This window comes from Salmo salar, chromosome 16, assembly GCF_965601325.2.
Source record: "Salmo salar chromosome 16, fSalSal1, whole genome shotgun sequence".
Lineage (NCBI taxonomy): Eukaryota > Metazoa > Chordata > Actinopteri > Salmoniformes > Salmonidae > Salmo > Salmo salar.
The window spans coordinates 97,794,007-97,809,767 of NC_138306.1; the positions used below are offsets into that span (position 1 = coordinate 97,794,007).

The 15,761-nt window shown below is 49.2% G+C and overlaps 1 protein-coding gene across 1 annotated transcript in view; it reads left to right on the forward strand.

Annotated features, from left to right (window-relative positions):
- Positions 1-5,553: 5,553 nt before the first annotated feature.
- LOC106591870 (bone morphogenetic protein receptor type-2) overlaps positions 5,554-15,761 on the forward strand; it is an 80,374-nt gene continuing 70,166 nt past the window's right edge. Inside the window, exon 1 of the mRNA XM_082963230.1 lies at positions 5,554-6,744. Within this exon, the coding sequence (XP_082819356.1) occupies positions 6,654-6,744 (91 nt within the window). The 5' untranslated portion in view covers positions 5,554-6,653. The remainder of the gene's footprint in view (positions 6,745-15,761) is intronic.

Genomic DNA, 15,761 nt, shown 5'->3' on the forward strand with positions numbered 1-15,761 from the left:
CCCACCTGGACAAGAGGCTCCCCACTGCCCTCTCCCACCTGGACAAGAGGCTCCCTCCCCACTGCCCTCTCCCACCTGGACAAGAGGCTCCCCACTGCCCTCTCCCACCTGGACAAGAGGTCCCCACTGCCCTCTCCCACCTGGACAAGAGGTCCCTCCCCACTGCCCTCTCCCACCTGGACAAGAGGATCCCTCCCCACTGCCCTCTCCCACCTGGACAAGAGGTCTCCCTCCCCACTGCCCTCTCCCACCTGGACAAGAGGCTCCCTCCCCACTGCCCTCTCCCACCTGGACAAGAGGATCTCCCACTGCCCTCTCCCACCTGGACAAGAGGCTCCCCACTGCCCTCTCCCACCTGGACAAGAGGTCCCCACTGCCCTCTCCCACCTGGACAAGAGGATCCCCACTGCCCTCTCCCACCTGGACAAGAGTCTCCCTCCCCACTGCCCTCTCCCACCTGGACAAGAGTCTCCCTCCCCACTGCCCTCTCCCACCTGGACAAGAGTCTCCCTCCCCACTGCCCTCTCCCACCTGGACAAGAGGATCCCTCCCCACTGCTCCTCTCCCACCTGGACAAGAGTCTCCCTCCCCACTGCCCTCTCCCACCTGGACAAGAGTCTCCCTCCCCACTGCCCTCTCCCACCTGGACAAGAGTCTCCCTCCCCACTGCCCTCTCCCACCTGGACAAGAGGATCCCCACTGCCCTCTCCCACCTGGACAAGAGGATCCCTCCCCACTGCCCTCTCCCACCTGGACAAGAGGATCCCTCCCCACTGCCCTCTCCCACCTGGACAAGAGGATCCCCACTGCCCTCTCCCACCTGGACAAGAGGACCCTCCCCACTGCCCTCTCCCACCTGGACAAGAGGCTCCCCCCCACTGCCCTCTCCCACCTGGACAAGAGGATCCCCACTGCCCTCTCCCACCTGGACAAGAGGATCCCTCCCCACTGCCCTCTCCCACCTGGACAAGAGGCTCCCTCCCCACTGCCCTCTCCCACCTGGACAAGAGGCTCCCTCCCCACTGCCCTCTCCCACCTGGACAAGAGGATCCCCACTGCCCTCTCCCACCTGGACAAGAGGCTCCCTCCCCACTGCCCTCTCCCACCTGGACAAGAGTCTCCCTCCCCACTGCCCTCTCCCACCTGGACAAGAGGATCCCTCCCCACTGCCCTCTCCCACCTGGACAAGAGGATCCCCACTGCCCTCTCCCACCTGGACAAGAGGATCCCTCCCCACTGCCCTCTCCCACCTGGACAAGAGGATCCCCACTGCCCTCTCCCACCTGGACAAGAGGCTCCCTCCCCACTGCCCTCTCCCACCTGGACAAGAGGATCCCCACTGCCCTCTCCCACCTGGACAAGAGGCTCCCCACTGCCCTCTCCCACCTGGACAAGAGGATCCCCACTGCCCTCTCCCACCTGGACAAGAGGATCCCCACTGCCCTCTCCCACCTGGACAAGAGGGGAAATAACTATGTGAGAACGCTGTTCATACACTACAGCTCAGTGCTCAACACCATAGTGCCCTCAAAGGTCATCACCATAGAGCCCTCAAAGGTCAACACCATAGAGCCCTCAAAGGTCAACACCATAGTGCCCTCAAAGGTCAACACCATAGAGCCCTCAAAGGTCATCACCATAGAGCCCTGAAAGCTCAACACCATAGAGCCCTCAAAGGTCATCACCATAGTGCCCTCAAAGGTCATCACCATAGAGCCCTCAAAGGTCATCACCATAGTGCCCTCAAAGGTCATCACCATAGAGCCCTCAAAGGTCATCACCATAGAGCCCTGAATGCTCGTCACTGAGCTAAAGACCTTGGAACGGAATCACCTCCCTCTGCAACTGGATCCTGGACTTCCTGACGGGCCGCCCCCAGGTGGTGAGGGAAGGCAACAACACATCTGCCACGCTGATCCTCAACACAGGGGCCCCTCAGTCCCCTCCTGTACTCCCTGTTCACCAATGACTGCATGGCTCCGAGACCGGGAGACCCATGAGGCGACGCACAATTGGCCCAGCGTCGTCCGGATTAATGGAGGATGTACCGGCCGGACAAAGACAGCTCCACATTGATCTGGTACTTCCTGTATATAGCTCCACATTGATCTGGTACTTCCTGTATATAGCTCCACATTGATCTGGTACTTCCTGTATATAGCTCCACATTGATCTGGTACTTCCTGTATATAGCTCCACACTGATCTGGTACTTCCTGTATACAGCTCCACATTGATCTGGTACTCCCTGTATATAGCTCCACATTGAGCCTGTACTTCCGTATACTCCAGTGTATTTAGTATTATTCCCCGTTTTACATTATTTAATGTTTTAACTCTGCATCGTTGAGAAGGGCTAGTAACCAATCATTACATTGGGGACATTGCCCTGTGTACGGTGCTGTCTTTCAGATGGGATGTTAAATGGGTGTCCTGACTCTCTGAGGTCACTAAAGATCCCATGGCGCTTATCGTAAGAGTAGGGGCGTTAACCCCTGGTGTCCTGGCTAAATTCCCAAGATGGCCACCTAATCATCCCCAGCTTCCAATTGGCTCATTCATCCCCTTCCTCTCCCCTGTAACTATTCCCCAGGTCGTTGCTGTAAATGAGAACGTGTTCTCAGTCAACTTACCTGGTAAAATAACGGTAAAATAAAAATAAAATATAAAACAATGTTAAAGTCTACAAACAGTAGGTATTCGGCACACGTGACATAAAACTTGATTTATAGTTTTGAAGAAGAGGATATTTTCCAGAAGACCCAGGGGGTGGCGCCACCGTGTGGACAGCAGGTGTAAATGCAGCAGCAGCGTAGCAACATGAACGCTCTCCTTTCCTCCTCACTGCTCCCTCACCAGAGACGCCACATGGACATTATACATGGCTGCCTGCAGACGACACAAACAGACAAAGATGGCCGTCATAACCAACATAATAAAACAATAACCTCTAGCTTAGGGTCAGGGGTCAGCTGTATGAAGCCTACCTCAGGGTCAGGTGTCAGCTGTATGAAGCCTACCTCAGGGTCAGGGGTCAGCTGTATGAAGCCTACCTCAGGGTCAGGGGTCAGCTGTATGAAGCCTACCTCAGGTCAGGGGTCAGCAGTATGAAGCCTACCTCAGGGTCAGGTGTCAGCTGTATGAAGCCTACCTCAGGGTCAGGAGAAACAGACAGGTCTCAGCTGGGTCAGGAGAGGAGAAACAGACAGGTAGTAGGTCTGAGATCAGATCAAGAGAGGAGCAACTCTGAGCTAAAACAGACCGAATCGAGTACCTTGAATCCAATGATGAAAAGGCTGAGTGTGTCCAGGACAGTCAGACACACTACCCCGAGTACCCTGCAGAACAGACACACTACCCCGAGTACCCTGCAGAACAGACACACTACCCCGAGTACCCTGCAGAACAGACACACTACCCCGAGTACGCTGCAGAACAGACACACTACCCCGAGTACCCTGCAGAACAGACACACTACCCCGAGTACCCTGCAGAACAGACAAACTACCCCGAGTACTCTGCAGAACAGACACACTACCCCGAGTACGCTGCAGAACAGACACACTACCCCGAGTACCCTGCAGAACAGACACACTACCCCGAGTACCCTGCAGAACAGACACACTACCCCGAGTACTCTGCAGAACAGACACACTACCCCGAGTACGCTGCAGAACAGACACACTACCCCGAGTACCCTGCAGAACAGACACACTACCCCGAGTACCCTGCAGAACAGACACACTACCCCGAGTACCCACAGCCATCTGATCTGTAGCTACACCCCCCCCCCCCCCCCCACTACCACTACTGACCATCCTACCAATCCTCGACTTCAGCGATGTCATTTACAAAATAGCCTCCAACACTCTACTCAACAAACTGGATGCAGTCTATCACAGTGCCATCCGTTTTGTCACCAAAGCCCCATATACTACCCACCACTGCGACCTGTACGCTCTCGTTGGCTGGTCCTACTCGTCGCCAAACCCACTGGCTCCAGGTCATCTACAAGACCCTGCTAGGTAAAGCCCCGCCTTATCTCAGCTCGCTGGTCACCATAGCAGCACCCACCTGTAGCACGCGCTCCAGCAGGTATATCTCTCTGGTCACCCCTAAAGCCAATTCCTCCTTCGGCCGCCTCCCCTTCCAGTTCTCTGCTGCCAATGACTGGAACGAACTGCAAAAATCTCTGAAACTGGAAACACTTATCTCCCTCACTAACTTTAAGCACCAGCTGTCAGAGCAGCTCACAGATCACTGCACCTGTACATAGCCCATCTATAATTTAGCCCAAACAACTACCTCTTCCCCTACTGTATTTATTTATTTTGCTCCTTTGCACCCCATTATTTCTATTTCTACTTTGCACTTTCTTCCACTGCAAATCTACCATTCCAGTGTTTTACTTGCTATATTGTATTTACTTTGCCACCATGGCCTATTTATTGCCTTAACCTCCCTTATCTCACCTCATTTGCTCACATTGTATATAGACTTATTTTTCTACTGTATTATTGACTGTATGTGTTGTTTTACTCCATGTGTAACTCTGTGTTGTTGTATGTGTCGAATTGCTATGCTTTATCTTGGCCAGGTCGCAGTTGTAAATGAGAACTTGTTCTCAACTAGCCTACCTGGTTAAATAAAGGACTTGTTCTCAACTGGCCTACCTGGTTAAATAAAGGACTTGTTCTCAACTAGCCTACCTGGTTAAATAAAGGACTTGTTCTCAACTAGCCTACCTGGTTAAATAAAGGACTTGTTCTCAACTAGCCTACCTGGTTAAATAAAGGACTTGTTCTCAACTAGCCTACCTGGTTAAATAAAGGTGAAATATATATATATATATTTTTAAATGTACGGCAAGACCAAATCGGAAAGATAGGTAGGAGCAAGCCCATGTAATGCTTTGTAGGTTAGCAGTAAAACCTTGAAATCAGCCTCATCCTTAACAGGAAGCCAGTGTAGGGAGGCTAACACTGGAGTAATATGATCAAATATTATTGGTTCTAGTCAGGATTCTAGCAGCCGTATTTAGCCCTAACTGAAGTTTATTTAGTGCTTTATCCGGGTAGCCGGAAAGTAGAGCATTGCAGTAGTCCAGCCTAGAAGTAACAAAAGCATGGATTAATTTGTCTGCATCAACACATCACAACACTGGATCATGATGGGAAAATTCAAAAGAAAACGCAGAAACAAGCCACTAGGAAAATGCGACTCATATTCCAATATTGTTTTTGGCATGTTGTTACATGAGTTGATGTAACTGTGTGCGGGTCTTTCACCAGACATATTGCCATCTGATGGACAACTATATATATATTTCAGTAGAAGTGTTTTTCTGGACCTGCTGTCTGTAAGACATTTTACATTTTAGTCATTTAGCTGACGCTCTTATCCAGAGCGACTTACAGTAGTGAATACATTTCATACATTATTTTTTGTTTTTGTTTTGTACTGGCCCCCCGTGGGAATCGAACCCACAACCCTGGCGTTGCAAACACCATGCTGGCGTTGCAAACACCGTGCTCTACCAACTGAGTTATGTCCACAGGGTGGCGATACAGTTGAACAACAGCTTCCAGCAGGAATGTATTGTTGTAGTTAGCCCTGTCTGCAGATAGGGAGCTTCCAGTTCATCATCCACCCAAACAAATCCACCAAACCTGATAGTGGAGACACAACCAGGCGTTTCCCCCCGCCGCCGCCGTCCTGCCCGGAGCCTCGCTGTCTGGTGCCCTGTCCTGCCCGGAGCCTCGCTGTCTGCTGCCCTGCCCTGCCCGGAGCCTCGCTGTCTGGTGCCCTGTCCTGCCCGGAGCCTCGCTGTCCGGTGCCCTGCCCTGCCCGGAGCCTCGCTGTCCGGTGCCTCGCTGCCCGGAGCCTCGCTGTCTGGTGCCCTGTCCTGCCCGGAGCCTCGCTGTCCGGTGCCCTGCCCTGCCCGGTGCCTCGCTGTCCGGTGCCTCGCTGCCCGGAGCCTCGCTGCCCGGAGCCTCGCTGTCCGGAGCCTCGCTGTCCGGTGCCCTGCCCTGCCCGGAGCCTCCACGGTCAATGCCAAATGCAGAAAGAGACGGCTATCCACCCCGACGGGACTAAAACCTATTTACTAAACCCCTGAATAGACCAAATAAACCCTGAATGGATGGACGTTGTTAAGACAAAGACCTATGGAATGGGAATAGTCAACATGGAATTTGGATTTGACGGACCTTTTTGTATATAATAAATACCTAACGTTAGCTAGCTAGCTAGCTTGGACGGTTAGCTATCAAAGGCTGCCTAACGTTAGCAAAGGAGCTAGCTAGCTAACGTTAGCTAGTTACCTTGAAAAGGGGGACAAAAAATACGGCAAAGTTGGACTTTGTAGGCATAAGACCGTCCCCCCCCCCCCCCAAACAAGTTTATTTTAACATAGTTAGCTACCTGTAGTAACGCTACCAGTGTATTGTTAATGTTAGTGAGGTAATTTTCAGCTAACGTTGTGTTGGCTAACGTTAGCTAGCTGTTAGCAGGACAATCTGACGCCGTCTTCATCACTGATCATTTACTTTTCAATGCCTTCTTCCATACTGGACATTTCACTTCAACTTATTGAGCTGACGTGAAAGACATATAAATACATTAAGTTTTTTTGTTGGGAGTTAAATCAAAAAAATGTACAACAGAGTGAAGTCAATGGCGTTGCTGAAACAAATCACGATGCTGTCGTTGTGTCTGTACGGGATGGTCCTCCGTCCGGTAACCGGTGAGTAAACAACACTATGAGATAAAGGTTTCAACCTGTTGGACCTGTTGTTGTTGTTGTCGAACCCTGTTGTTGTTGTTGGACCCTGTTGTTGTTGTTTGGACCCTGTTGTTGTTGTTTGGACCCTGTTGTTGTTGTTTGGACCCTGTTGTTGTTGTTTGGACCCTGTTGTTGTTGTTTGGACCCTGTTGTTGTTGTAGGACCCTGTTGTTGTTGTCGAACCCTGTTGTTGTTGTTTGGACCCTGTTGTTGTTGTAGGACCTGTTGTTGTTGTCGAACCCTGTTGTTGTTGTTTGGACCCTGTTGTTGTTGTAGGACCTGTTGTTGTTGTCGAACCCTGTTGTTGTCGAACCCTGTTGTTGTTGTCGAACCCTGTTGTTGTTGTTTGGACCCTGTTGTTGTTGTTTGGACCCTGTTGTTGTTGTTGGACCCTGTTGTTGTTGTTGTTGTTGGACCCTGTTGTTGTTGTTGTTGTCGAACCCTGTTGTTGTTGTTTGGACCCTGTTGTTGTTGTTTGGACCCTGTTGTTGTTGTTGGACCCTGTTGTTGTTGTTTGGACCCTGTTGTTGTTGTTGGACCCTGTTGTTGTTGTTTGGACCCTGTTGTTGTTGTTGGACCCTGTTGTTGTTGTTGGACCCTGTTGTTGTTGTTGGACCCTGTTGTTGTTGTCGAACCCTGTTGTTGGACCTGTTGTTGTTGTTGGACCCTGTTGTTGTTGTTGTTGTTGGACCCTGTTGTTGTTGTTGGACCCTGTTGTTGGACCCTGTTGTTGTTGTTGGACCCTGTTGTTGTTGTTGTTGTTGGACCCTGTTGTTGTTGTTGGACCCTGTTTGTGTCTCTTCTGGATAGTTAACTAGTACAACAGTCCTATTAGCTGGGATACAGACAGTCCACTGGGGTCCATATCAGCTATACTGGTCTGTCTAGCTACAGGTTGTTCCACCACATCATCTGGATTTAAACAAAATACTTTTTATTACTGGGAGTTTACACGATAGGTTGTGTTTGATGTAGTACAGATACTTTTAGACTAACCTTAACTTGGCGATACAATCTTCATTCTCGATTCGGCCAAACGTATATATCTTCTAAAAAAAAAAAATGTCCAGTTGCAGGCGGTCTATTTTATTTGAGAATATTCCCCATTATTAAAATAAATCTATATTTTTTTTAACTTTTTTTTGCTCCACGACACAATCTGGTCTATTTCAAATCTTGTCTCTTGCTTGAGACAGCTGTGTCCACCCCGACGGTGCTGCATGTCATAATAACACCTGGGGGTGTATTCATTACGAAACCATTTACTTCAAACGCTGTTGAGTCCCGTTCTGTTCTTAAACGGAAATCGTAGTTCAATCGTGTCTCTATATTAAAAAAATAAATAAACAAGCATATGTAAGAAGTTGGAAGGAACCCTGCAGACTTCCCTCCACTCTGGAGCGTAGTTATAATATATCATTTATAGTTGTGCAGCTTGGTGCCAAACACTTCGCAGACTGTTCAGATTGTAATCGCAACACGTGGAATCCATACAGTTAAAAATGAACTACACCTTTTCGTTTAAGAACCAACAGCTTTGATGTTACGTCGAAGAGGGTTTGGAGTCAACGGTTTCTGTTGCAAAAAAAAATGTTTTTAAAACAGACAAAACGTTTCGCAACAGAATTGGCGTATGAATATACCCCCATGTCTCGATCGATGAGAGAAGATTTTAAATAGACAAGATGGCGGCTTACACATTGTTGGATTACTTCATGGAGCAAAAACAAAATATGTTTTTTTAACTGAGAATTTTTCTAAATTCAAACTCTGCAACTGGACAGACATTTTAGACGATCTGTGTTTGGCCAAATCAAGAACGAAGATAGTATCGCCAAGTTAAAGTTGATCGTAAATTCTCTACTGCACCAAACAGTAGCTATCCTGTAATCCCGGTAACGGAAACCAAAACATCTTTGGTTAAATTGCATTATTATCTGGTGTAACAATCTGCTATTGTAGACCTACAGGACACCCTGTGTTCTCCTAATGGGTTGGATGTAGAAACATACTAGGAGTGTCTTCCCTGCTCTAGACTTTGGGTTGATGCCCAGCTTCTGAAACACCTTGACAGATAAGAGAGAGAGGAGAGAGTGGATGGGAAAGAGAGAGAGAGAGAGACCGAGAGGGTAGATGGGAAAGAGAGAGAGAGAGAGAGACCGAGAGGGTAGATGGGAAAGAGAGAGAGAGAGAGACCGAGAGGGTGGATGGGAAAGAGAGAGAGAGAGAGACCGAGAGGGCGGATGGGAAAGAGAGAGAGAGACCGAGAGGGAGAGAGTGGATGGGAAAGAGAGAGAGAGACCGAGAGGGAGAGAGTGGATGGGAAAGAGAGAGAGAGAGAGACCGAGAGGGTAGATGGGAAAGAGAGAGAGAGAGAGAGGGTAGATGGGAAAGAGAGAGAGACCGAGAGGGTAGATGGGAAAGAGAGAGAGACCGAGAGGGTAGATGGGAAAGAGAGAGAGAGAGAGACCGAGAGAGTGGATGGGAAAGAGAGAGAGAGAGAGAGAGAGACCGAGAGGGAGAGAGTGGATGGGAAAGAGAGAGAGAGAGAGACCGAGAGAGTGGATGGGAAAGAGAGAGAGAGAGAGACCGAGAGAGTGGATGGGAAAGAGAGAGAGAGAGAGACCGAGAGGGTAGATGGGAAAGAGAGAGAGACCGAGAGGGTAGATGGGAAAGAGAGAGAGACCGAGAGGGTAGATGGGAAAGAGAGAGAGAGAGAGACCGAGAGGGTAGATGGGAAAGAGAGAGAGAGAGAGAGACCGAGAGGGTAGATGGGAAAGAGAGAGAGAGAGAGACCGAGAGGGTGGATGGGAAAGAGAGAGAGAGAGAGAGAGAGAGACCGAGAGAGTGGATGGGAAAGAGAGAGAGAGAGAGACCGAGAGGGTAGATGGGAAAGAGAGAGAGAGAGAGACCGAGAGGGTAGATGGGAAAGAGAGAGAGAGAGAGACCGAGAGGGTAGATGGGAAAGAGAGAGAGAGAGAGACCGAGAGAGTGGATGGGAAAGAGAGAGAGAGAGAGACCGAGAGGGTAGATGGGAAAGAGAGAGAGAGAGAGACCGAGAGGGTAGATGGGAAAGAGAGAGAGAGAGAGAGACCGAGAGGGTAGATGGGAAAGAGAGAGAGAGGAAATGAGAAATATAAAACTAGTTTAAGAATGGAGTAGTGATCAGGTGATGGAAAACTCTCAGAATATCTCCTCCCATTTCCTGTCCTGTAATTTTGCCTGCTCTTTGATGAAGCGTGGGAGGATGACAGCGGAGTGTGTGTGTGTGTGCTGTGTGTGTGTGTGTGTGTGTGTGTGTGTGTGTGTGTGTGTGTGTGTGTGTGTGTGTGTGTGTGTGTGTGTGTGTGTGTGTGTGTGTGTGTGTGTGTGTGTGTGTGTGTGTGTGTGTGTGATTTGCCTATGATTATGTAAACCAAACAGTACATTACCTTGAAGTGCCTCCAGGGCCACCCACTGTCTCGTTCTGCAGGTTTTACACTACAATACCCTGTCTGTCTCCACTACCGTACCCTGTCTGTCTCCACTACCGTACCCTGTCTGTCTCCACTACCGTACCCTGTCTGTCTCCACTACCGTACCCTGTCTGTCTCCACTACCGTACCCTGTCTGTCTCCACTACCGTACCCTGTCTGTCTCCACTACCGTACCCTGTCTGTCTCCACCTACCGTACCCTGTCTGTCTCCACTACCGTACCCTGTCTGTCTCTCCACTACCGTACCCTGTCTGTCTCCACTACCGTACCCTGTCTGTCTCTCCACTACCGTACCCTGTCTGTCTCTCCACTACCGTACCCTGTCTGTCTCCACTACCGTACCCTGTCTGTCTCTCCACTACCGTACCCTGTCTGTCTCCACTACCGTACCCTGTCTGTCTCCACTACCGTACCCTGTCTGTCTCCACTACCGTACCCTGTCTGTCTCCACTACCGTACCCTGTCTGTCTCCACTACCGTACCCTGTCTGTCTCCACTACCGTACCCTGTCTGTCTCCACTACCGTACCCTGTCTGTCTCCACTACCGTACCCTGTCTGTCTCTCCACTACCGTACCCTGTCTGTCTCTCCACTACCGTACCCTGTCTGTCTCCACTACCGTACCCTGTCTGTCTCCACTACCGTACCCTGTCTGTCTCCACTACCGTACCCTGTCTGTCTCCACTACCGTACCCTGTCTGTCTCCACTACCGTACCCTGTCTGTATCTCCACTACCGTACCCTGTCTGTATCTCCACTACCGTACCCTGTCTGTATCTCCACTACCGTACCCTGTCTGTCTCCACTACCGTACCCTGTCTGTCTCCACTACCGTACCCTGTCTGTCTCCACCTACCGTACCCTGTCTGTCTCCACTACCGTACCCTGTCTGTCTCCACTACCGTACTCTCTCCACTTCCGTACCCTGTCTGTCTCTCCACTACCGTGAAGGAGCCCAGTTTTCCCTGGGGCTCAGTCTGGTTTAGGTCGATTCTGGCTTTAATCAGGAGGATTATCGTGTCTGCAGGACAGCCTGAACCCAGACAGACCCCAGAGAGAGCAGAGGGACAGATTAAACACCCCCAGCCCTTCGCCCCTACCATTATCCCCCTCTCCCCCTCTCCCCTACCATTATCCCCCTCTCCCCTACCATTATCCCCCTCTCCCCCTCTCCCCTACCATTATCCCCCTCTCCCCTACCATTATCCCCCTCTCCCCCTCTCCCAATCTCCTCTACCATTATCCCCCTCTCCCCTACCATTATCCAGTAGGACATTTCAGGGGTCTATAATGGGATGTATTTCCAGTAGGACATTTCAGGGGTCTATAATGGGATGTATTTCCAGTAGGACATTTCAGGGGTCCATAATGGGATGTATTTATTTCCAGTAGGACATTTCAGGGGTCCATAATGGGATGTATTTATTTCCAGTAGGACATTTCAGGGGTCTATAATGGGATGTATTTCCAGTAGGACATTTCAGGGGTCCATAATGGGATGTATTTCCAGTAGGACATTTCAGGGGTCCATAATGGGATGTATGTATTTCCAGTAGGACATTTCAGGGGTCTATAATGGGATGTATTTCCAGTAGGACATTTCAGGGGTCCATAATGGGATGTATTTCCAGTAGGACATTTCAGGGGTCCATAATGGGATGTATGTATTTCCAGTAGGACATTTCAGGGGTCTATAATGGGATGTATTTCCAGTAGGACATTTCAGGGGTCTATAATGGGATGTATTTCCAGTAGGACATTTCAGGGGTCTATAATGGGATGTATGTATTTCCAGTAGGACATTTCAGGGGTCCATAATATGTATTTCCAGTAGGACATTTCAGGGGTCCATAATATGTATTTCCAGTAGGACATTTCAGGGGTCCATAATGGGATGTATTTCCAGTAGGACATTTCAGGGGTCCATAATGGGATGTATTTCCAGTAGGACATTTCAGGGGTCTATAATGGGATGTATTTCCAGTAGGACATTTCAGGGGTCCATAATGCGATGTATGTATTTCCAGTAGGACATTTCAGGGGTCCATAATGATGTAGATTTCCAGTAGGACATTTCAGGGGTCTATAATATGTATTTCCAGTAGGACATTTCAGGGGTCCATAATGGGATGTATTTCCAGTAGGACATTTCAGGGGTCTATAATATGTATTTCCAGTAGGACATTTCAGGGGTCCATAATGGGATGTATTTCCAGTAGGACATTTCAGGGGTCCATAATGGGATGTATGTATTTCCAGTAGGACATTTCAGGGGTCTATAATGGGATGTATTTCCAGTAGGACATTTCAGGGGTCTATAATATGGTGTATGTATTTCCAGTAGGACATTTCAGGGGTCTATAATAGGATGTATTTCCAGTAGGACATTTCAGGGGTCCATAATGGGATGTATTTCCAGTAGGACATTTCAGGGGTCCATAATGGGATGTGTATTTCCAGTAGGACATTTCAGGGGTCCATAATGGGATGTATTTCCAGTAGGACATTTCAGGGGTCTATAATATCTATTTCCAGTAGGACATTTCAGGGGTCCATAATATGTATTTCCAGTAGGACATTTCAGGGGTCTATAATATGTATTTCCAGTAGGACATTTCAGGGGTCCATAATGGGATGTATTTCCAGTAGGACATTTCAGGGGTCCATAATGGGATGTATTTCCAGTAGGACATTTCAGGGGTCTATAATGGGATGTATTTCCAGTAGGACATTTCAGGGGTCCATAATGGGATGTATGTATTTCCAGTAGGACATTTCAGGGGTCTATAATGGGATGTATTTCCAGTAGGACATTTCAGGGGTCCATAATGGGATGTATTTCCAGTAGGACATTTCAGGGGTCCATAATGGGATGTATTTCCAGTAGGCCATTTCAGGGGTCTAATATGGGATGTATGTATTTCCAGTAGGACATTTCAGGGGTCTATAATATGATGTATTTCCAGTAGGACATTTCCGGGGTCCATAATATGTATTTCCAGGAGGACATTTCAGGGGTCCATAATATGTATTTCCAGTAGGACATTTCAGGGGTCTATAATATGTATTTCCAGTAGGATATTTCAGGGGTCCATAATGGGATGTATTTCCAGTAGGACATTTCAGGGGTCCATAATGGGATGTATGTATTTCCAGTAGGACATTTCAGGGGTCTATAATGGGATGTATTTCCAGTAGGACATTTCAGGGGTCCATAATGGGATGTATTTCCAGTAGGACATTTCAGGGGTCTATAATGGGATGTATTTCCAGTAGAACATTTCAGGGGTCCATAATGGGATGTATTTCCAGTAGAACATTTCAGGGGTCCATAATGGGATGTATTTCCAGTAGAACATTTCAGGGGTCCATAATGGGATGTATTTCCAGTAGAACATTTCAGGGGTCCATAATGGGATGTATTTCCAGTAGGACATTTCAGGGGTCCATAATGGGATGTATTTCCAGTAGGACATTTCAGGGGTCTATAATATGTATTTCCAGTAGGACATTTCAGGGATCCATAATGGGATGTATTTCCAGTAGGACATTTCAGGGGTCTATAATGGGATGTATTTCCAGTAGGACATTTCAGGGGTCCATAATGGGATGTATTTCCAGTAGGACATTTCAGGGGTCCATAATGGGATGTATTTCCAGTAGGACTTTTCAGGGGTCCATAATGGGATGTATTTCCAGTAGGACATTTCAGGGGTCCACAATGGGATGTATTTCCAGTAGGACATTTCAGGGGTCCATAATGGGATGTATTTCCAGTAGGACATTTCAGGGGTCCATAATGGGATGTATTTCCAGTAGGACATTTCAGGGGTCTATAATGGGATGTATGTATTTCCAGTAGGACATTTCAGGGGTCTATAATGGGATGTATGTATTTCCAGTAGGACATTTCAGGGGTCCATAATATGTACTTCCAGTAGGACATTTCAGGGGTCTATAATATGTACTTCCAGTAGGACATTTCAGGGGTCTATAATATGTATTTCCAGTAGGACATTTCAAGGGTCCATAATGGGATGTATTTCCAGTAGGACATTTCAGGGGTCCATAATATGTACTTCCAGTAGGACATTTCAGGGGTCTATAATATGTATTTCCAGTAGGACATTTCAGGGGTCCATATTGGGATGTATTTCCAGTAGGACATTTCAGGGGTCTATAATGGGATGTATGTATTTCCAGTAGGACATTTCAGGGGTCTATAATATGTATTTCCAGTAGGACATTTCAGGGGTCCATATTGGGATGTATTTCCAGTAGGACATTTTAGGGGTCCATAATGGGATGTATTTCCAGTAGGACATTTTAGGGGTCCATAATGGATGTATTTCCAGTAGGACATTTCAGGGGTCCATAATGGGATGTATTTCCAGTAGGACATTTCAGGGGTCCACAATGGGATGTATTTCCAGTAGGACATTTCAGGGGTCCATAATGGGATGTATTTCCAGTAGGACATTTCAGGGGTCCATAATGGGATGTATGTATTTCCAGTAGGACATTTCAGAGTCCTACTGTATTTCCAGTAGAACATTTCAGGGTCCTACTGTATTTCCAGTAGGACATTTCAGGGGTCCATAATGGGATGTATTTCCAGTAGGACATTTCAGGGGTCCATAATATGTATTTCCAGTAGGACATTTCAGGGCCTACTGTGTTTCCAGTGTGGATCCAGGGGTCCATAATGGGGTCAGGGGTCAGAGGTCCTTGTAGAGGAGAGCAGCGAGAGGAGAGTCTGGCTGAGCGCTGGGGGAGGAGGGGGACGGGGGAGGGATGGGGAGGAGAGTCTGGCTAAGCGCTGGGGGAGGAGGGGGACGGGGGAGGGATGGGGAGGAGAGTCTGGCTGAGCGCTGGGGGAGGAGGGGGACGGGGGAGGGATGGGGAGGAGAGTCTGGCTGAGCGCTGGGGGAGGAGGGGGACGGGGGAGGGATGGGGAGGACAGTCTGGCTGAGCGCTGGGGGAGGAGGGGGACGGGGGAGGGATGGGGAGGACAGTCTGGCTGAGCGCTGGGGGAGGAGGGGGACGGGGGAGGGATGGGGAGGACAGTCTGGCTGAGCGCTGGGGGAGAAGGGGGACGGGGGAGGGATGGGGAGGACAGTCTGGCTGAGCGCTGGGGGAGGAGGGGGAGGGATGGGGGACGGAGGGGGACGGGGGAGGAGGGGGAGGGATGGGGGACGGAGGGGGACGGGGGAGGAGGGGGAGGGATGGGGGACGGGGGAGCGATGGGGGAGGGGAGATTAGCAAATAACTGGGCCATGGGTAAACACACCGCTGCTCTGGTCCAATGAACATCCCCTGTCTCTGACCCTGTCTCTAACCCTGTCTTTGACCCTGTCTCTAACCCTGTCTCTAACCCTGTCTCTAACCCTGTCTCTGACCCTGTCTCTAACCCCTAACCCTGTCTCTAACCCCTAACCCTGTCTCTAACCCTAACCCTGTCTCTAACCCTAACCCTGTCTCTAACCCTAACCCTGTCTCTAA